General features: G+C 44.2%; 1 protein-coding gene across 6 annotated transcripts in view; it reads right to left on the minus strand.

Moving 5' to 3' along the window:
• Positions 1–23,224, minus strand: part of LOC136568552 (protein FAM219A-like) — a 279,252-nt gene extending 256,028 nt beyond the window's left edge. For 3 of the 6 annotated variants that reach the window (XM_066568571.1, XM_066568570.1, XM_066568568.1), the window contains exon 1: positions 23,059–23,224. In XM_066568571.1, coding sequence (XP_066424668.1) covers positions 23,059–23,118 — 60 coding nt within the window. In that variant the 5' untranslated portion in view covers positions 23,119–23,224. Of the gene's footprint in view, positions 1–2,246; positions 2,302–22,801; positions 22,906–23,011 lie in introns of those variants that run through there. The other 3 variants (XM_066568569.1, XM_066568572.1, XM_066568573.1) reach the window with 3 other exon arrangements.
• Between the last annotated feature and the right edge of the window lie 534 nt (positions 23,225–23,758).

Consider the following 23,758-nt stretch of genomic DNA (forward strand, 5'->3'; position numbering starts at 1 on the left):
TCCTAATTCAAATTGTCCAAATTATTATTACTCTAATTGTATTACTATTTTTATAACCATTTTATTACTATTAAACTTTTAAAATTTTAAAAACAAGTGATTAGCATTTTTCACAGTGAGGAAGAAGTTAAGTCCCAGATGGGAGGGAGGAGAAGATGCCTTGGTCTTGGGGATGAAATCCTCTTGTAAGCTATGGAGAAAAGACTCTTTTTTTCCTATAATGCATTAAACTACGGGGAGATGAAAGTGTTCAAATTAATATCGAGCAAAGGCCTCCATGCTAAGATAAGCAGATGTTGAAATAGCTGTGATCCTATGAGAAGTTTGAACAGAGAAAGAGAGTAGTCCTGTGCTTCCAGGAGAAGAAGAAGATTTCTGTTCCCAGGCATGAAGATGATTTTAGAAATAGATAATGAGAACTTTTGCCTTTGAACAGCTCATCTTTAAAACGATACCCCATAAGTCAACATGGCCCATCAACAAGCTGTGGGAAGGCTTGTGGAAATGGGAAGGATTTCATGATGGCAGGGTTCCCCAGGCGGCTGTTATTCGTGACAAAACTGAGAGCCATGAGAGAACTGTTTTCTTTCCTCTTGTGGAGAAATCTCCATAACCTTAACAAGAGGGACTTCTCTCCCTAAGTGAACTGAAGAAAGACTATTCTAGAGGTGGTAAACTGACTGGAAATTTTAGGTTTGGTTTCTTTACATTGTCAGTGGGAAAGAAAAGGTTGTGGCAGGAGAAGTGGTCTGAAGGTTTTGTTTTGATTCTTACTACTTTTTTTCTTTTAGTTACTTTTAATAAAAATTTCTTTATACCCTTTCAAAGTTTTGAGCCTGCTTTGCCTTTCTCCTAATCCTATCTCACAGCAGGAAGTGAGCGCCTTGGTGATTGGCCAGCACTGAAGCCCACCACACTCATCAGCACATTGGTTGGGAAATCTCAAAATTGGGGAAATCTGATATTGGTGAACCAAAACCACTACATGAAATTGGTGTTTCTGCCCAGTTTTGAACTGAAACCACCACAATTAGCCATGCAAGAGATTATTTATTTTGACTCAAAAAATGTGCAGTTACCCACAGACCCAAAGTCCAATGACCCATGTGGTGGAAATTTTATGGGAGTGCACCATTGTTGCACACCAAACCACTGGCAACAACAGTAACAATGGGCCACCAACGGTGGATGAAGTGGGTCACCAGCTCCAGGAATACAATGACAATCTCTCTTCCTCCTTTGTCTTGGCTGTGGAGAAACTGGTCCAGCAACTCAAGAGGATAGATCCTACTCCCTCCCTACCTGTATGGACCAGCATCACAGCCATGAACACTAAGTGTCCTCCCACTCATGAGGAAGGATATGGAAAGTACACACCACAGGGTACTCTGTGGTTTTACCTGCGGGACCATGGAGAGGACATGAGTAAGTGGGATAGAAAACCTACTTTGACCCTAGAGGCATGAGTATGTTAATTGCAGGGTGGTAGAAAGGCTGATTTTACTCCTGACCCTCTGGAAAGGAATTCTACTGCTACAGGAAATGGAGAATCCTATGACCAGTAGGAGAGGAACCCTGCCTCAGGCCAGGTAGAGGAGAGGGACAACTGGGTTTACTGGACTCTATAAATCAGAGGGCCTGGAAAATCAGACCCACGGGGTATCCTTATCCTGTGGATCTCTGGTAGATACTGGTGTATTTACTGCCCATCTACTGCACAGTGTACCATAATGCCATCAAGCTATGCAGAAGCAGAATCCACTAGCATTTCTGGAGTGACAGGAGTATCCCAACAGCTGACTGTTACCTAGCCTCATGGAGGACCCTTCTGTTGTGGGGTTGCTGAAAGCTGAAGAACAATAGGTGCCCATCTCTACCATAATGGTTTACTGGTAGCACACCAACTGGGATTCTGTCATTCCCATCCTTAAGCTGATTCATCAACTGGAGAGCCAAGGAGTGATCAGCAGGACCTGCTCGCCCTTTAATAGTCCCATACGGCCAGTGTGAAAGTCAAATGGAGAATGTAGACTAAGAGTAGATTATTGTTGCCTTAATGAAGTCACACCACTGCCAAGCACTGACATACCAGACATGCTGGAACTTCCATATGAGCTGGAGTCAAAGGCAGCCAAGTGGTATGCCATGATTGATATTGCTAATGCACTTTTCTCCATCCCTTTGGCAGCAGAGGGTTATCCACTACACCTGGAATTGATTGCCCAGAAGTGGAAACAGAGGCCTACCTTCTGCCATGGACTGATCCAGACTGCACTGAAACAGGGCAAACCTCCAGAATATCTGCAAAACATTGATGATAATATCGTATGAGGCAATACAGCAGAAGAAAATCTTGAGAAAGGGAAGAAAATAGTCCCAATCATTCTGAAAGCCAGTTTTGCCATAAAACAAAGTAAGGTCAAAGGACTTTCACAAGAGATTCAAGTTTTTAGCAATAAAATGGCAAGATGGACGTCATCAGATCCCAATGGATTTGATTAACAAGATACTAGTTGTTGGAGACTGTGGGGAGGAAAGGGTTAAAAAAGGAAGATTGGTAAAGAGAGTTGTGCTCAAGATGACCTTGCAGCTGGGGGGTACTAAGAATATTAAGGCTGGGAAAATTCACTGTTGTTTCTGTCTATCTTGAGAAGTCAGATAACATAATGCTATAAAAAGACCTAAAAAGCATTCTTCACAGGCCTAGGCCTACTGTGAAGCCAGGGGGGAAGGGAAATAAGAAGCTTGTAGATTGTAAAACACAGCCTTGTGAAAAATTGTGCCTGTGTCAGGCCTTTGATATGTGAGACCAGGAACAGCCTGAGTGCTTTTTGCCCCTGCTAAAATGACATAAGCTTAGCAGTGTATTGGTCCCTGTTTTGCCAGCAAAATAATGGAATAAATCCTTTCTTCACACTTCACCTGTGGATCTGGCTGGACAGCAGCCAGGCAGAGAGGGGCCTGGGGATACTGACTGACAGCAAACTGAACACGAGTCAGCAATGTGTCCACAAAGCCAAGAAGGCCAATGGCATCCTGGCCTGTATCAGGAACAGTGTGGCCAGCAAGACTAGAGAAGTGATTCTTCCCCCGTATTCTACATTGGTGAGGCCACACCTTGAGTACTGTGTCCAGTTTTGGGTTCCCCAATTTATGAAGGATGTTGAGACCCTGGAGGGTGTCCAGAGAAGGGCATCAAGACTGGTGAAGGGACTAGAACACAAGTCCTATGAGGAGTGGCTGAGGGAGCTGGGGTTGTTCAGCCTAGAGAAGAAGACATTCAGGGGAGACCATATCACTCTCTACAACTACCTGAAAGAAGGTTGCAGCCAGGTGGGGGTTGGCCTTTTCTCCCAGGCAACCAGAGACAATACAAGAAGACAGAGTCTTAAGCTGTGCCAGGGGAAGCTTAGGTTGGACATTAGAAAAAAGTTCTTCACAGAAAGAGTGACTGGGCCCTGGAATGGGCTGCTATCTTAGGTTGCAAATGCAAGATGTGGCTGGGGAGTGTGTATTCTATTGCCATCTGTTAGATGTTGCAGTAGTATTAATCAAGTTATAATAAGCAGCTCAGATAGTCCGGTACCCTGGGGGCAGAAAGAATCCGAGTCTACCCGAAGAGATGGGGTCGGTCACATGGGATAACTGTCTCAAAGCAACTAAAACCAACATGTCCTCTCATCCAACCCAGCAAGGAGCCAGCCTTTCCCTATAAATGGATGATGAAGAAGAAAACAGACACCAATTTTCCACCCCTCAAGAGTCTCACAACCACTTTACCCCCTGATAAATCACAGTTGTCATGTTCCAAAAACTTTAATGGAAGCACTAAGGGGTTACCATACAAAAGTTACAAAAATGCGCAACTGTTTGTGAGATATGCCCTGGAACTCATAGTACAATATTCATTGTGGATATTTGGGATTGTTAAGACCAAAATCAATAACCCTACAGTCAGTAAAGTGTTGCATTTCTGACTCAGGCAATTACTATTATGCATCAAGGAAGCTTTAGTGTATGTGTTGCTATGTATCTTTTCAGTACTCTTGGTGATTACTGTTGCATTGTTTTGAGAAGGATGGGTAAGATCCAGGGGATATCCACTGAGATACTCATAACAAAATTAATTTGTCATAGGCAAATTTCAGTTGTGGGGTTCTTCAGCTAAAGTTCTGCCACTTGTCATCATTTTAAAAGATAAAAGTCATCTATTCTGGGTGTTAGATTTTTCTTTCAGGGATAAATGGGTTGCACTATCATTCTTGTGAAAATTCTTCTTACACTAGATGTCAATAAAGGCTTACTTAGGGGGGAAAAAGGGGTTGGGGTGAGGGTACACGCCCCTCTTTGAGGCTTAAGTAAACCATATAACAGTACAATGATCCTATGATAATTCAGCTGCCTAAAACCAAGATAAATGCATTACAATGAACATTCGAAACCACAGACACCAGTCGATGTCCCTTCATCAGACATCATGAAGCCATGTAACCAAAACAACTGATAACTACCTCATAGAAATCTGGGACTCTTAAAGTAACAGTTCATATAAAGACTCTATTTATTTACAAATTGCTTTATCTGTTAAGTTTGTTTTTTCTCACAGTTCTAAAACTGAATATTTCAAAGTTATAAATTCAGCTTAGAGTTAAGATTTAACTTGCAACTTTGTTTACAAATTAATTTTCCTGTTTACAAACTGTTTTTCTGTTTACAGATTGTTTTTTCTAGTAGTTAGACTTTTCTTTAACAGTTTTAAGACTTGAGTGGTTTATTGTTTTTAGAGCTAAGTTGTAACTTGTAACCTAAACACTAAGAAATTCTTGCCTACAGACTCTAAACCAATATACTGCACCTTTACTGTATATAAGTCATACAAATTAAAACCATGCTGTTTTTCTGTCACCCTGTTTGATTTGGATTCCTGCAAATAGGTTACAGAGAACAGATCACAATTTTTAGTAAAAATAAAACGGTGAGATGTTGCAGTAGTATTAATCAAGTTATAATAAGCAGCTCAGCTCAGCTCCAGGGAGCAGCCTCTGGGCTGACTGACAGAAGCTCACAACCAATGGGAGCTCTCCTAGGATGCAGACATTGTATTGGTTCAGAGTCTAGGGGCACAGGAATAGACCAATGAGATGTCCTGACCTGGGAGTTTTGAATAGGCTATAAAAGGTGCTAGACACAATAAACGATGCTGTTTTCTGATGACCAAAAGGGAGTTCTGTCCTGTGTTATGTCTCAGACATATGAACATCATGGATTCAGCTGTAATAGTTATAGGTGGGACAGTTATCTTCTATTAATTGGGCCACCTGTTAAAACCAGGTGGGGCAGTTTTCTCTATCTCTTCCACAACCCATCCTCCCTCTGGGGAGATAGCTTCTGTTAATAGACCATTGAGTCTCACTGCATGACTGATAAAAGTACATTATCAGCGAAGGGGTGTCAGGGACAGATAAAGGTGATACAGAGACTATCATCAGAAGGCATGAAAAGGCACTTTACTATTAGAAATTCACAGTTCTTATAGAAACAATGGTGGACCTAAGACCTGATTGGCCTTTAGAAATCTTCTCTCACCTATTGGTCAAGAAGGGACAATTCCTTCTTGTAAACATCTTTGACAGAGATTGCTTGCCAGGTGCAGAGACTGAGATAATAATTCTTTTAATTCTTTCTCTGAGCTTTCTCACAGCTTCTCAGGAAAATCCTGGGAGAACTATGTCTCTCTCTTGTTCAGAGGATATGTGATTACCACAGTACATCATCTCATTGTGAGATTCTCAGCCCAGGGGGAGGATCCAACCATTCCTACCTGGATATAATCTGAAATTTGGAACACCACAAGCAGCCTTTTCCCACTGGATTCCCAGAGGAACAGCTGTCTTCTCCACTGGATTCCCAGAGGAAAGACCAGGCCCATCTACACTACCACTGGACCTTCAGAAGAAAACTACACCCTTCTACAGGACCACTGCTTCAACAGAACCACATTTGTCACTCCAGGAATACTGCAGCCACCATTCAATCAGACTGCTATCAACACCCAGACCAAATGGGTGTCAGGTCATATTCTGACTCTATCAGTGTTGTTTTGTATTACTGCATTTTTATTTTTATTTTCTTCCCTAATAAAGAACTGTTATTCCTACTCCTGTATCTTTGCCTGAGAGCCCCTTAATTTCAAAATTGTAATAATTCAGAGAGAAAGGGTTTACATTTTCCATTTCAAGAGAGGCTGCTGCCTTCCTTAGCAGACACCTGTCTTTTCAAAGTAAGACAGCTGCCCAGGGAGGTGGTGGAGTCACTGTTCCTGGAGGTGTTTCAGGAAAGACTGGATGTGGCACTAAGTGCCATGGTCTAGTTGACAAGGTGGTGTTAGGTCATAGGTTGAACTTGATGATCTCAAAGGTCTTTTCCAACCTAGTTGATTCTGTGGTCATGGCCATCTTGATGTTACATCCACATATTCAATTCACACAGAGATATTGCTGTTAAGTAAGACACTCAAGCTTTTTTAGGCATTGTGAGTTATCTGGAGATAGCATATTCTAAAGTACAGTCTCATTGTGAGTCTTTGTCCTAGTTTGAAAAGGAAGTGAGTTTTTTGGGAGTTTGGTGGTCAAACCAATAGGTGCTCAGATTTGAATATTGGCACCTGGTGTGGCCACTGAGGACATGGATATGCCTCTGAGAACACAGGGAGTTAAAAGTAGAGAACTCCCAGGAAAACTTTCTCTTGGTTCCGGTGAGTGAAAGAGGTCAGACCTCCCATGCCCAGCTGTGGGCTGGGCGGGGGAGGGGAAGCCATACAGCCAGGTGAGGTAGGCCGGGGCCTTGGACAGAGAAGGGAGGCCAAGGCCCCTGCCGGATGGAAGGGTGGAGGAGCACTGAGAGGCATTGGGCAGCCCCCCTGGGAGAGAGAGAGAGAGCCTGTGCCTGTGCTTGTGCCACCTTGAAATCTGATATCATGTGCTGGCAGCACGGCCGAGAAGGAGAAGGGGGGGATGCGGCAAGGAGGTGCTCGGCAGTCCTGGGAGAGTTCTGGGCAGGCAGAGCCCGAGATTTTAACACTTTTCTTGAACGATGGAAACCTTAAAATGCTGATCCACCTGGAGCTGAATGAGAAGAGAGAGATGAAATAGGAGGAGATGGGCCAGTGTGATGCAAGTTTGTGCAAGGGAAAGATGTCCAAAGAAGTTGAGAAGAATCCTAGGTGGGAGGAGATGATGGAGTAGCCTTTGGCTGGACTTTTCTTGTATAGCCATGGACAGAACCAGTTTTTTTCCTGTGACACAGAGACTGCATTTAGGGGGAGGCAATGGCTTGGAGCCAAGAGAGTGCAGTGATGTTATGTGAAGGAGTGGCATGAATAGAGACGATGGGTGAGGAGGGTGGTGGTGCCCTCAATCTTCAGAGAAGAAGATCTCTGGTCTTGAGACCCCTCGGCCCCAGGGGGTGAATTTGGGGGGGACAGGTGTCCCGAAAGTGAGAGACTGTGCTTTTTTTTGGAACTGGGCAAAGCATCCTTAAAAGGGGAACCCTAGAAGCAGCCCTGGTCCATGCGCAGTGGTGAGAGCACTGGACATGGAGCAAAGAGGTCATGATGGCAAATGTTCTCCGGGTGGTGCCACGTGTGACATGGTGTGGTGGTTTGACAGGAAATGTGTTTTTTGGGATGCTGTGTTTTTGGCCAATGGATATTCAGACTTTAATATTGGCATTTAACCTGGCCATTGGGACATGGACACGCCTCTGAGAACACGGGGTTAAAAGCAGAGCTCTCCCCTGGGAGGGTCCTCTTGGGTTTCCGGCGGGAAAGAGTTCGGGTCTCTCCCCCGGCCCAGCTGCTGGCTGGGCAGGGGGAGGGGAAGAGCCATGTGGCCGGGAGAGGTAGGCCTGAGCCCGGGGGTGGAAGGGTGGAAGAGAGAAAGAGAGACCGGGAGCCACCAGGCAGCCCCCCCTGAGAGACACAGAGAGAGAGAGAGAGAAAGAGAGCCGCTGCCTGGGACTGTAACCTTGAAGCTTGATAAACATGGGCCTGTGCCGGCAGCACGGCTGGGAGGAGAAGAAGGGGGAGGGTTCAGCCGGCCACTTGTAGGAGCTTTTAACCCCTTTTTGGAGAATGAGAACTTTACAGATCATTGACCTCTCCTGGAAGATAGAGTGGAAGATGAGGAAGGAAATGTGCAAGTGTGAGAGAGGTCTGGGCGAGCGAGAGATAGTAGAAGAGTAGAGAAGAATCCTAGTGGGAAGAGATGATGGAGTGGCTTTTGCTGGACTCTTTTTGTATAGCCATGGACAGACCCATGTTCCTTGTGATACAGAGACTGCATCTAGGGGGAGGCAATGGCCTCAGAACCAAGAGGGTTCAGTGTTGGTGCCCCTCGGCCCCAGGGGGTGAAAAAATATGGGGGGGACAGGTGTCCCAAAGGAGAGATTGTGGGGACAGGTGTCCCAAAGGAGAGACTGTGCCTTTTTTGGATCGGGACAGAGCATCCTTAAAAGACAACCCTAGAAGCAGTTCTGGTCCGTGTTCAGTGGTGAGAGCACTGGACATGAAAAGGAAGAAGTCACGACGGCAGATGTACTCCGGGCAGTGCCACGAGTGACACGGAAACACACGAGGCTTCGACTGTGTTTCCAGGGGAAGCCCATGGTACAAGAAGGACTCCTCTCCTCTTGATGAACTGAGGATTGATTGTCTAAAAGGTGGTGCTGGACCGAGAGTTGGTGATTTGAGGAATAAATGTATTGTGTTGGAAATTTGGTGGGGGGAGGAGGAAATGCATTTGTGAGGTTTTCATTTTCCCTGTGTGTGTGTTCCTTTTTATCTGTAGTTGTAGAGTAGTTAATAAAGTTCTGGTTCTTTTTTCCCTAAGTAGGAGCCTGCTTTGCTAATTCCTGGTCACATCTCACAGCAGAAACCAGGGAGAAGGTATCTTCATGGGGGCACTGGCATTGTGCCAGTGTCAAACCACGACACATGGAAACACAAGAGGTTTCAACTGTGTTTCCTGGGGAAGTCTATGGTACAAGAGGGACTCCTCTCTCCTTGATGAACTGAGAATTTATTATCTGCAGGGTGGTGATGGACTGAGAGTTGGTGATCTGAGGGGTGGTAACTGAATTGAGAATCCAAGGTTTTGTCTTACTGTGACGTATTGGAAATTTGGTGGGGGGAGGAGGAATGTTTTTGGAAGGTTTTCATTCTGAGTTCTGTGCGTGTTTCTTTTTACATATAGTTGTAGGTTAATAAAGTTTTTTTTTTCTTTATTCCTAAGTTGGAGTCCGCTTTGCTCTATTCCTGGTCACATCTCACAGCAGACACTAGGGAAAATATATTTTCATGGGGGCATTGGCATTGTGCCAGCATCTAACCATGACAGTCTTCTTTATCAAGTGATCCAGAAGAAGAATTATTTCAAATGAGGCCCTGAGCAACAAAAAGCATTTGAACAATTTTAACAGGAGATAGTTCATGCAGTAGCCCTCAGGCTAGTCCAAACAGGGAGAGATGAGAAAAACCCTGTGCTCTACACTGCAGCTGGGGAGAATGACCCCACTTAGGGCCTCTGGTACTTGAGGTCAACCCCCAGGCTTTTGGACTAAGGGATGCGGAGGATCCAAAGCCTGATATACAGTCCAACTGAAAAAGAGATACTGGCATCTTATGAAGGGTTTTGAGCTGCTTCAGAAGTGATTGGTACTGAAGCACAGTTCCTCTTGGTATGCCAACTGCCAGTGCTGGGCTGGATGATCAAAGGAAGGGTCTCCTCTATACTCCATGTAGCATAAGTTGCATGATGTATGTGGGTCACACTGATCAAAGCTCAAACAGGAATCTCCAGTCATCCAGGAATCTTGGAAATGATCATGGACAGTCCAGAAAGCAAAGATTTTGGAATGTTATCAGAGAAATACATAATGTGCTGTATTGGGTCTGACTGAGATAGAGTTCATTTTTCCTTAGCAGCCTTCACAGTGTTGTGCTTTGCATTGGTAGCTGAAAGGGTATTGATAACACACCAGTGTTTTGGCTACTGCTAAACAGCACTGTCCCTCTAACACTCCTTTCCCCCATCAAGGGGCTGGGAGGGGACTGATGCCTTAAGTTCTAGCTTTTATATTTTTCAGATTCTGTGCTGTTTTAGTGTGTAGTTCTGAGTTTCATATTAAGTGTTGGTAAGCTCTCGTCACAGAGTAGGTAGACAAAATAATTCCTTTTCAAGCCTGGGACCAAGGACAACTGTGACAGTGGGGGTTTGGAGATTATATGTTTGGTCTCTGTCTGGAGTTGTTTGCCACCTGTCTTCCCACTTTTTCTCCGTGGCAGTTATGATAATTCCAGATTTTTCCCTGTCTATCCTCAAAAATCCTGCCCCTGCAGCTTGTCTGTCATAATTTGTTACACCCATTTATCCAGAAAATTCGCTGTCAGTTATGATATTTCCTTTCTGCCACTGGTATGTAACTTTCCTGCTCCACGTTATGTTTAAATTTGTCCCCCCAGACCCCTCCTATCTAGCCATTGATTCGTTAGACGATCTTCTCCTGGGAATCCACCCCCCCTTCATAAAAGCTACTGTTTTTCTCTGTTTCCCGCTCTTTGCCACTGCCCCCTCTTCGAGCCACGCAGCTTCCGCGCCCCGCAACGGTTTGCAGCCTCGGCACCGCTCTCCACGGCGAGAAAGAACATCCACGCGGTGTGGCATCAGCTACCCCACTTCGGCGCCGCTCCTGCCATGGGAAAGAACGCCTGTGCAGTGCTGCCGCTGCCTGTGCAGCTCTGCCACTGCCCACGTGGCACTGCCACTGCCCGCATGGTGCCGCATCACCTGCCTCACTTCGGTGCTGCTCCTGCGTGGGAAAGAAATAAAGCAGCTTGGAGAAGCAAGCAAAGAGTCCTTCCTTTTCCATTACTCTGATCTTTCGACATGGGTCCGCGTTTATTGGCCGCTCCCTGGTGGTCCGGGACCCCAGCCAGTGGCCAAACCGCGATCCTGCCTGTCGGTGGCTTAGGCGGGGTGTGGCCATTCCTGGCGTGCATGCCGATTGTCCTTCCCACAATCAGGATGCAACATCAGAAAACCAATACAAATTTCCGGCCCAAGAGCATAAACAACAGTGAATTGAAGAGAGAAAAACAAAGAGGATGGAACTTCATAACCTGAAGCTATAATTGGACAATTAACTGAAATACGCTAATGGACCAAAACCTATAAAAGTGTGAGACCTCGTGACTGGTCGTCCATTTTGTGACCATTTTGGGTTCATCTTGGGTGTAGCCCTGGCTGGGCTCTTGTACTGTCCAAAGTGTATCCATTGAGGACCTTTTATTAAATACCTACTTTATTCTTTAGCTCTGTCTAGCCTCTGTTCTAGGTCAGCCTTTTCAAGGCATCAGGACAAGATCCTGGGAGAGGACACAACCAGGCCAGCTGACCCAAATTAACCAAAGGGATATTCCATACCATATGATGTCAGCTCAGATATAAAAGCTAAGGGAGAGAGGAGGAACAGGGGGCATTTGTTATTCAACAATGTTTGCCTTCCAGAGCAACCACTATGCATGCTGAAGCCCTGCTTCCCAGGAAGTGTCTGAACATCGCTTGCTGATAGGAAGTAGAGATTAATTTTTCCCTTTGCTTATGCATGCACAAACTTTTGCTTGTTTTTTTTCTTTGCTTTAGTAAACTGCCGTATTTCAACTTACGAGTTGTTTTCCATCTTATTCTCTCTGCCCTGGCCCACTGGGAAAGGGAAGGATAGAATGGCTTAATGGGCACCTGGCACCCAGCCAAAGTCAAACCAATACATGTGCTGAAGAAACCCCATTGTATAAGAAATTACCAGAAAGTAGGAAACAATATTCCTAGTTTACTGATGAGCTCTGCCATATTGTGGGAAAAGATGGAAAGTAAACAGCAGCTGTACAGAGTCCCCTATGACAAGTTGTGAAAACTGCTGGAGGTGAAGGTGTGTTGACTCAGTTTGCAGAGCTGAAAGCTCTCCAGCTGGCTTTAGACGTTGCTGAATGAGAAAAATGGCCAATACTTTCTCTCTACACTGACTCATAGATGGTAGCAAATGCCCCATCCCCATGGGGTGGCTGCAGCAATGAAAGCAGAATAACTGGCAACATAGGGGTAATCCCATATGGGCTGCTGCATTGTGGAACGATATTGCTGCCCAGGTGACGGTCACTGTGGTGGTGCATCTCCCTCCCCCCCCTCAGCCCACACTATGATCTGAGAAATGCTCCTTAAGCCTTGGCCTTGATGAACAGCATCTGGACTAAGCTCCTCTTGAGCTTATCAACACTGTCTGCTCCCAGGAACTTTGGCTGTCTAACAAGCTCATGTTTTTTAAGGAACAGCCTTGGAAACTTATTTTTCTTGCCTGAATAACAATCCAAGTGGAATAATATTTTTGTTATAGAACTTTCAAAGGAAGTTACCAACCTAAAATGTGACCAGGATGGGAAATTACTATGACTAAAGCCCACTCCTGCAACTCTATAAACAGCGGTCCAAAGTGAGACCCTTTGAGCTCTCCTGGACTGCAGCGGGCTGTGACCAGCAACCTCCTTCTGAGTGGGGCCTCTCAGAGCCACCGAACACTCAAGTTTGTCACACTGGGAGAATCGCTGAACAATGCCGATGGATCCTGGGCTGATACCCCCCACTCCTCAAGGCTCAACCTTTCTCCTGCTGAAGAGATGCAAGTGCATCTGAAGTGAGTATTTCACTGAACTTAAGGGGAATTTTTCACAAGTACCTTGTACAAACACTAGGTTTGTGTGCATGCAAGTGTGCATATGCTATAGCAAATGTGCTAGGAATGCTGCTCTACTAGATTCTTAAGTACTTTAGATTTGTAAGTTAGGCCTGTAAGTAAGCTACTTTGTGGTATAATAAATTCTATATGAATCCTTTACTAAATTGTTTAACTTATCAATTTTTATGTTAAGTGCTGTTGGGCCTTTAGGCATAAACTGTTGATCAAATCCTGGCTCAATTTAGCATGGGGATCTACCCTGAAGCTTGTGACTCAACAAGAGGGTCTTCTGTATTCCTTTTTATCCTTACCCTTTCATAGCCTTTTGTCTACCCCCCTCCAAGCCTCCACATAGATAGTTTTGGATTTATTTCAATTTGAGTTGATTGATTTTGGATTTTTGTTTGGTTTTTTCTTAGTGTGCTTTAACCATCTAGTTTTTGCAGATACCATTGCCAGTGATTCTTTAGGCGACCTTTAAACATTCACTCACGACAGTCACGTAGATGCTTATGTACCCAAGAGTCAGGCCACTGAAGAATATCAGAATGACTAACAGGTGAATCAGGCCACCAAGATGGAATTATTTCTAGCTTAGCAGGCCCATGACACCTCAGGCCATCAAGGAAGATATGCAACATACCAAAGGACTTGTGATCTAGGGGTGGACTTTACCATGGACACTATCACACAGGGTATCCATGAATGTGAAATATGCACTGTAATCAAGCAGGCCAAGCAGTTAAAAGCCCCTGTGGTATAGAGGACAATGGCTGAAATATAAATATGGGGAGACTTGGCAGATTGACTATATCACACTCCCACAAACCTGCCAAGGCAAGCACCATGTGCTTGCAGTGGTGGAAACAAGAACCAGATAGCTGGAAACTTAACCTGTGCCCCATGACACTGCCCAGAACACTATCCTGGGCCTTGGAAAGCAAGTCTTATGGCAATATGGTACTCCAGAAAGAATTGAGTCAGACAATGGGGCTCATTTTTGAAACAACCTCATAGACCCTTTGGCCCAAGAACATGGCACTGAGTAGGTATATCACATTCCCTATCACGCACCAGCTTCTGGAAAGATGGAATGATGTAATGGACTGTTAAAGACTACACTGAGAGCAATGGGTGGTGGTACCTTCAAACATTGGGATACACATTGAGCAAAGGCCACAGGGTTAGTCAACACCAGAGGATCTGCTAATTTGGGCTGTCCCTGCCCAATCAAAACTTTTACATACTGCAGAAGGAGATAAAGTTCCTGTAGCACACAATACAAATATGCTGGGGAAAACAGTCTGGGTCATTCCTGCCTCAGGCAAAGGCAAATCCATCCATGCGATTGCTTTTGCTCAAGGACCCACGGGCACTTGGTGGGTAATGCGAGAGGATGGGGAAGTCCAGTTGATAGTAAAAGGTTTTAAAATCATAAAATTCGGGGAATTAGAAAGAAGCTAGACTTAGTGGGGCCCTGGAAAAATGTTGAAAATAGACTCTGAAAATGTTAGGCTTTGTGTTAGCCAGATCATGTGAAATTGCACCTGCGTAAGCAGTATATGATAAATGATATAATTGTTAGATGTGATGATTGTTTAGTAATTAAATATAATTATTGTTTAATCGTAGGAAGAATCATGAGAAACTATGTTAGAAGTTTGAGGGGGGCCACGAGGAGCCCATGCTTGGATGAAATCTATGTATACAATAGAACAACATAAGTTTAATAATTAACATGAAAATTATATAACAATAGAATATAAAAACATGTTCATCCTGAACCCATGTCGGAGTCAGATTTGGGTTTGTACCCCTGACACCCAGAGCTCTTCAATAAAAGCACCTACATATAATCATTCTCGTGATTATGTGTTTCTGAACACTAACACAGTGTGTGCCTCAAAAGGATTTGATTTTGGATGAGAAGAGACAATGAATTTAACTATATGATGTTAATAACTATATAACACTATTATCACTTCTATGGCAGCTATATGCCCATTTGTGCCACTCTAGATTTGGTGATCCGAACACGACTCCCCTTCAGTCACCACATTAATGATGAATGAATTGTGATGAAACCAAACAAGGGCAGCCTTGATGGAATCAGAACTGGCTTCAACATGTGATAAGACCACACACTGGTTTTCCTGCCTAAAAGACTGTTATGATAGAAGGATTCCAAGGTCATGGACTAAATGAACTCAACAGACTTTTATAGGGATGGCCCATCAACTAACGAAATTAAATTATATCTGTGTGTATATCTATCAAAAGACAGGAAAGGCAATGGTGTAGTGGACAGCCAGGCATCTGGCATGATGTAAATGGTGTGGAATAAGGGGTGGATACAGTCCCCATAGCAGCTGGGATAGAGTTAATTTTTTTCTTGGCTGCTGCTACAGTGCTCTGTTTTAGATTCAGTTTGAGAATAATGTTGATAACAGACTGTAGAAGCCCAGAAGGGGCTAATGTGAGCATTCTGGCCACAAGCCAGGCAAAACTGAAATCCAGCAAGTGGAATCCTATCAATGCATATATAAAAATGGCCCAGACATTTGGATTCCAGTTGGTTCTCATCAGCAATTAATAAAGTTTCTAATAGGTATGGGAGCACAACAGTCAATATTAATGCAGTGGGATGCTGAGAAGCTGGATGTATGACCTGGGTAACAGAATTAAAATCACTGGAGTAAACAAAGCAAGTGTTATCTGCCAAGCTGCTACGGTTAATTTACGGCTCCTGGGTGAGAAGCAGATGTTGGCTACTCACTTTGCAATTAAAGACCATAATGAAAACATTTTTTGATGTTCTGAACAATTGAACCTGACGTCTGGACAGCAGCATATGGTCCTTCGGTTCAAATGTTAACCCAAACCAGAGACTGCAGTGCACTCCATGCAGCACCTGCAGTCCCTGATCCAAGGACTGCCAGTGCATCACAGTGCCAGATTTTTGCTGTGGCACAAGGTGGAATTTCTGAAGTTCTAGTTGATTTGGCCCCACTAACAGCTGTGGTACTCAGTACCACAAACCTAACAGCCACACTACCAGCAGAAGGGTGGTAACAGATTTGGAGAAGAGAGGTATTATCACTGACTCACATTCCCCTTCTGATTCTCCTGTCTGGCTGGTGAGAGACAGACAGTTGTGGTTTACAGTTCATTACAGGCAATTAAATACCGATACTATGCCTTTAACTGCTGCTGTGCTGACTTTTGCAGAACTGGTAACTCAAATTCAGAGAACATCCTACTTATGGATGGCAACCGTAGATGTAAAAAATGGTTTTTATGATTCCACACCGGGAACATGACAAGGCTCAAATTGCACTTAACTGGAAAGGAGTGCAATACACCTTTCAAGAAACTCCTGCAGGGGTATAGGCATTCACCTATGATTGCACATGCTGTGCTTGCTGAACTTTTACAGACAGTCTCACTCCCTCTGGACATGAAATTATGTACTACTCTAATTGCAGGAGACCACCCTGAAAAGGTGGTGGAAGTAGCAACAGCAGTGCAGAAAGCACTTCATGAAGTGTAAGCTGAGATTCTACCTGAGGAATGGTAAGGCCAAACTGGCCCTGTCAGAACAAAAATATCTTTACTGTTCAACTCAACTGCATTTAAAGAGACAGAACAGAGATAGTCTGAGTGGGAAAAATTAACTTTGTCATTAGTCCAAGCTGTCAGACAACTTGAGCCACTAAGGGGTAACCTGTTCAGACTAACCCTGCCAAGACTTGTATTGTTTTCTCTTTCCAGGAATGATGCCAGCACACCCCCACTGAAGATGAAACTAACCATCAAAGGACTGCTTATCCTTCTTGCAGGAACAATCATTGCCGGCATGAACTAAATCTGGTTCACACATCAACAAGCTCAACCCTGAGGGTGGAGACCCTCAGTTCTTATGCTAATAAGTATGGTAACTATAGTACATTCTACATCCCACATGCTTCTCAGTTGTGGGTGCAATTTACTGTGGCAGCAATTAAAAAGGAAGAAGATAAAAGCTATTTGTCCACTGACATTCAGAAGATAACCTGGGCAAATGCAACAAAATTTGAAAGGGAATTCCACTCTTGGTGGTAATTAGCTAATTTCCCTTGTGACTTCACCAAGAGTAAAGCCACAGTTGTTGTTTTAACAATACAACAACAGTGCTTTGGTATATACTATATATTCAGTCATTATGTCAGGCTTAAATCACAGTGGAGCTGTATTCTATCCCCTGGAACAGAGTACAGGCCAATGGAATGGATGAGCCTGTATGATAACCCCTTGTGATTTTGTACTTGTAGACAACTTTATTGTAGATACAAGTAATCACTCTAATATTTGTGTCTGTAATTTTTTTAACATTATGGGATGCAATTTTATTTACTCAGCTCCTGTTATATCTTATTGATTGTTATGATTTAATTATATACTGATTTAAAGCATACAGCCTATCCCTATTGGAACAAATCTCACCTTGATACGGACAAAAGACTTTGATTATCATTCATAATGATGTGGAAAAAATCCAACAAGCATTGCAACAAGAAAAACAGGGAACACCATTAGTAGGACATTTTATTTGGATGGTCACCAACAGCAATGGGAATTCTTAACAAGATGTTACACCCTGTGATTGTTCTTTTAATGTTAACCTCTCTGCTTTTTATTTTGGTAATCTAATTACACCTTAAGATGTAGGGGATTAAAATGAGATTATCCCCAAAATTTAGAGACTGCTTATAGAATGCATTTGCCCCTTTCTGTCTCTCCTTCTCTCTTCTTTTCTCTTTTCAATGGATCACCAAGTCTATATTGGTGTTTGAGCCATGGAGTGGTGTAGAATCCCAGAAAATAAGGGGCTAATGTGTATGTCTCAAACACCGATAGCCAGATAGCTGTGGAGCCAAGCAAGGATTGCTAGTAATAACAGTCGAGGATTGTTGGTAATAACACACCATGAGAAAGAACAGGTTGTGGCTGGACAAGGGGTCCATGTGGAGGTAGGGCAGCACTTTTCTGGGACAAACATCCTTGTTTTAGTTTCTGAAGGTAAGCACAACACAATACACCACAAATGCAAGAATAAAGTCAAGAAGCAGGCATGGACTGTGGGAGGGGGGAAATCAAGACCACCAAAGACCCCTGAAGCCATCCAACACACTTCCATAAAGGTCCAGAACAGATTGCACATGAGAACTAACTTGCATAGAAAGCAAGAAACTTATCTCTGGGGTGGGGAAAACCTATATATAAAAAGGTACTTCCACAAAGCCCAGATGGCACACCCAGGACCCTGGACACCCCAGCTGTATTGATGCTGGGACCAGAACAGGTGATCTCTTTTTCTTTTCCTCTCCCCTTCTTCAATTAATCTCTCACTTTCTCTCTTCCCTTTGCCCTACCCCTTTATTCAAAACCCACTGTCATGTACTTATATAGTAGGTCAGGGACTAGCATACCAATTCCCATGCTAAGTGTGTAGTTTACTAATAAAATTGTGAGGTTTTGTGGACCCTCTGACTTTTGTCATTCCTTTCAACCATGACCATCTGCAAATCTTGGGTGCTCTCTTCCCCTTAAGGGTAGGACATCATACACACTGATGTTTTGGTTGTTGCTAAGCAGTGCTTACTCTAAATCAAGGACTTTTCAGTATACCGTGCTCTGCCAGTGAGCAGGTGCATAAGGAGAGGGGGAGGGGGGGGGAAGCATAGCCAGGAGTGGGAGCCTATGCTGGAATCACTTCTGGAATTTATCCCTAGCCTGGGGGGTATAATAAAAATGCTCCTGTACCTCTGCACCTAAGACCTGATACAGGGCAGAGAAGGAACAAGACAATCCCAATGACAAAAATGAAACATGCAGGGAGGTAATTTTTAGGTTACTGCAATAAATGACACAGCAGCACATCAAAACAAGCTGTATAACTAAAAGCAGCACTTTCTGAATTATTTTAATTTCAGAACTCATAGTGCTATAGGCATTTACAAAACATATAGCTGTGTAACCCATGGGCTACATTAAAATTAATATACATAGGGATGACATTTTCATTTTAGAAACTTTTTTCCACCTAGAAAGGAATTTCTTGTGTATCTACGCTAGACCTAACGTTATATTAGCATACTCATTCTAAGCCCTACAGGTAGGCTTTTATTTTTGCTTCTTCATTACTCTTACTTTCTCATTTTAGGTTTTCCCCTCTCTTTCAGGTATGCATCAGACAAAACAAAAAGGTCTCAACGCATAGCACAACTTCCCTAGGATGAAACAGTCAATATGTTCCACAAATAATGAATATGGATTTGATAAGCATGCTGAACACTGATACTGTCCACTGACTAAAATGATAGTTTTGTTTTTAAAAGCTAAGCATACAGTAGATAGCTTAGTTTTTTTCTCTTCTAATGTTCAAAGAAAGCTGTATAGAAAAGCATCTTCTGTATCCTTCAAAGTTTCAGAAAATTTTGTACCTCCAGGAGCAGCACATATTTGGCATCTCAGCTAGAAAACCAACAACATCACTGTGGGATGCAGCTAAGCAAAATCCTTGGATCAGCTGCAGTCATAGCAACTAGAGCTACCAGCCCAAGGTCCTACAGCCTGGCAAACATCTGCAAGGAAGCAGCGTGGCCACAATACTTCAGAACAAGATCTAAGAACTATTAATTCAATTTCTCCAGAAAGAGCTCCCACTTTTCATGTGGGCAGATAACTGACAAACTAAAATACTCTGTTACACATGTCGCTTTCAGAAAGCAAGCCAAAGTCTCATAAGTTTCTAGCAAAGCTCCTCTGAAGCTGCTGCACTTTGACAGGTGCTTTTTATTCAGAAAAGTCATACTGGTGCTGTGTGGGCAAGAGCATGTTTACTTCCATTTTTTTGCTAAGAACAGAGACTGTCTGCATCAGTGTATGGGAGCAACATGTGGTCCAACACCATCATTTGTCAATTTGCCATCATATGCCAGTCAGTGCTTGGTGTATGCTAGAGATACAGGCTCAGAAGGATTTCAGACAGCTGATCAATAGTGCCAGTATCGATGGCAGGTTTGGAGGCTGAAGGGCTCAGAAAAGCTTCAGACTACTTTCTAAGAATGGCTTCCCTTCAGCATTTAATAGCATACCTATTGCTTCATTTTGAACATTAGCAGAGCAGCAGGCCTGCCTGTCACATTGTTTCTAGGCAGATCTCCGACAGTTATCCTGGAGTTCAGCATGTAGACATCAAAAGGTAAGATGACACTTTACCTACACAGATGAACGGACATTAAAAAGTACGCATGCTCGTCAAGAACACAAATTTTTAAGGATTTTGAGAAAAGCCTAGCTTTACAAACCTCACTTCAGGACCCTTCTCACACTGCCATGTACTGGCCAGACTCAGAAGAAACAGCGCTCTCTTAGGATACCCTCCAGCCTAAACAGGATGAAAAAATATTTCTTATAGTGTATGCACTTCAGACTGGTCAAGGGACCTTCCATTCTCTATTTGCTTTCAGCAAGGGATCATGTTTCAAAACAGGTTTTGATAGCTTTAATAGTAGTTATAACAGCTCTCAGGTTTTGCCTGGAAAACAAATTTCTACCTCAGCCCTTTGGATGGGGAAAACATTGCCAGACTCCTTTGGCCTTCAACACTGGACAACTCATCTGTCCCCAAGACCACGTGAAACTGAACACTTTTATACTGGGAAGAGAAAAAAGTCCTGAAATGCTAAGGTTATTCTCTACTTATAAGCATGTGATGGAGGAGAGAGAGAAGGGTCAAACGGTTACTGTAACAGAATAAAGCAGCAATATGGGACAGAACTGTGTGGCAAATCAGTATGATAAACCTCAGTCACCTTCCGAACTGCAGCGATTCTTACAAGCATCCAGTCCCTACTTGCAAAATACAAACCAGGAGCTACACAAAGTAGACAAAGCCCCTGGAAGCGTTGTACCAGACTTGTTCTGTCCCACTTTGAGCCCAATGCCAGCATTTCTAGGAACACAGAAAAATCGCATATATCCAGTCATAGCAACAGCCTTCAACATAGACAAGCTTGTACTATGCATTCCATTAGTTAAAAATGAACTGAAACCCTGAAACAAAGTTTCAGAATATTCTTTTAATGCAAGTGTTAAATCTCTTTGTGAAAAATTCTTAATTATTGGCTGCTGAAGAAGAAGGAAACCTATTTCCAAAGCTTACTATGACAGCTGCATAATATACCATCCTACCCTGCAACAGCAGGGCTGGACCAGACCATCGCTTTGGGTTCTGATCACTCTATGGCCATGCAAACGTGCATGCACAAGCCAATTCCATCCCTCTACTATTATCATGAGGTTTCTAAGAAATACTTATGTGTATTTTTTTTTCATCTGCCAACAACTTTTCCAAACTTCCTAATCTCACTACCATGCCTACCGCTCTCAACACGAATAAAGAGGGTCAGCCTTGTGATGCCTGCTGTCTCTGCTTGACAAAACACACACACACCAAGTAAGGCATGCAACAAGTCTACATCAGCTTTTATGGATGGTTTTCTTCCCCACCACAAAGGTTAGAAGCTGAAAATATAAACAGGAAAACACCACCACCCAGCTTAAAATATTTTCACAATTTTTCAACACTCCCACCATAAGAAAAGTGGTTTTCCTGCCACTGAGGGGTAATTTAAATTTGTAAACTGTCTTTCTGTTCACAAGACAATTATTTTGTTCTCAACTTTTTTGCAAACACTAGCTGCAACAAGAAACTAAGGACTGGTACATGAACACTAAATTATGTAGTTTGATATACTGGAAATCTCAGTAGTATCTTCAGTGCTAATGTGAACCAGTCAATAACCTATCCTCACCTGCTGTCAAAAGGATCTGTACACGTACTTTATTAAAGTTATTTCCACTTCTCCAAATATTTCATATCATTGTCTCACGCAATCGGATGCCAAGATGGAATTTGCTTACTCCAGATGCCACAGGGAATCAGCATCTTGAATCAGCTCATATCCAGCTTTCACTTTAATGCCAAGGTGAACTGTATTTCAACAAGTCCCAGGTTGCACATAATAATGCACCTTCAAGTGAAGAGTGAGGCAGACTGAATTTAGTGGAGAGGAACACACAAAGGAACCTTTTCCGGTTAGGAAACAAATAGATAACCACATTCAAGTGTTCTGCAGAATGCAGCTGGGGCACAACACACACAAGCAAGCCTGTAGCATCAAAGCAAAGCAACTACACACTCATAAGAAATCATCACCAAGACTACTTGGTGATGATCTAGCATCTCCCATGACTACCAGCCAGCTGGCCTTCCTTCATAAGCATCATTTCAGAAGATACCAAGAGCCCAGGACCACTCTACCTGCCCAGTTGTGCAGCTAGAAAGTCCCACAAGCCTGTATACTTCCTTCTCTGCAAAGATTCCCCAGGGTCCCATGTAGTAGTGTAACCTTTATGTGAACTTCCTCAGAGCTCATTAACTGAGTATAATTGTGGCCATGAAGTGGAAAAATAAAACAAAATGAAAAACATATGCCCTGGCGTGGGGGAAAAAATCCAACACCTTACAAATTGCTTTTTTATGTAAAGAATTTTACATGAGCAAAACTGTAATTTGACACAGATGTTTCTTTGCAGAACACCTGGATTTTTCACACGAGTATTTTTCCTCTAGAGCAATGGCTATAAAATCAGCCACAGAGAGTGTCCCACAGCTTCATACAACTCACGCCAGATAGGCGTATTTAACGCCCATCCCGTGCGGATATCTCGGTCCTAGGGAGAACCTCTCAGACCGGACTGCGCATAAGCATCGCTCAATTGTACCCCAGACCTCACCTATATTGTAAAAATCAACTAAAACCCCACCAATTCTTTACGCCTCCAGCTGCTCTGGCTGCCCGTCCTTACTTGGACGGGCTCCTCAATCTTTCCGCCGCTCCCCACTCCCCCGGAGCACTCCCCTCCCCTGCACTGGAGCCCACTGGCCGAGGCGGCGCGAAACACTCACCTCATGCACTAGCCAGGCCAGGGCGTTTCGAGACGTTACTGCGTTTGCAGAAGCGACGTTTCAACCGACGTAGGGGCAGAGCCCCTTTTGCCCACCCCCTTCCCTTCTCCCCCCCTTCGCGGGCGGCTTCTGCCCTTGCCATCGACAACACCCAGGGAGATGACGGCCATTACACGACAATCGCGGCGCACAGGCACAGGGAGCACACACCCCCATGGCAAGGGAGCAGCTCCCGGAAACAGCGCGGCCTCTCTCACCAGCGGCTGCATCTCGGCCCGAACGGCTGGCACCTGGAAGCGGTCTATCTCCTCCATCATGATGGTAGAGACAAGGCGGAAAGAAAGAAGACCGAACACAGGGAGACTCCTCAAACGTCGAAAGATTACGGCAACGCCACCGCCTACCGCGGGTTCTGCCTTATCATCGTCGCCGCCGAAGTGACTCAGCCGCGCCGCTTCCGGGCCCGGCCCCCACCGCCCCGCCCTATATTTGCATATTCATGAAAGGCGGGAGTTCTGGCAATAATTCCGGGGTCCAGACGCTCGGTTCTCTGCAGCCCTCGCCTCACTGCCGCAGGGACGTACACTTTCCTCTCTCGGGAGGCGCGGGGACACTTCAGGGAGAGGTGGAGAGAAAAAGAATAGCCAACGCCGACAGCGTTCTGCGCCCGGATTAGTTGCCATGGTTGCTACTATCGACTTCCGTTGGCCGGAAGGGTGTGGGGCTAGTGTGAGGAGCAGCTGGTGACGGGGAGCCGCTGCGGTAGCTGTCATGTCAGTCAAGGTGGGCGACAGGCACCGGTAGTTAGAGGGTTTGACATCAGCGGGCATCGTAGCAGGGCTGTGTCGCCCTCTCGTGTGACAGCGCCGGGGTTGAGCTCACCACCTGTGCTTCGTTTTTCGGGGGAATAGTGATTCATACCAGGGAGCATCACTATGAGGCCCTGCTGTCTCTGCT

The sequence above is a fragment of the Molothrus aeneus genome, chromosome W (assembly GCF_037042795.1).
Source record: "Molothrus aeneus isolate 106 chromosome W, BPBGC_Maene_1.0, whole genome shotgun sequence".
Lineage (NCBI taxonomy): Eukaryota > Metazoa > Chordata > Aves > Passeriformes > Icteridae > Molothrus > Molothrus aeneus.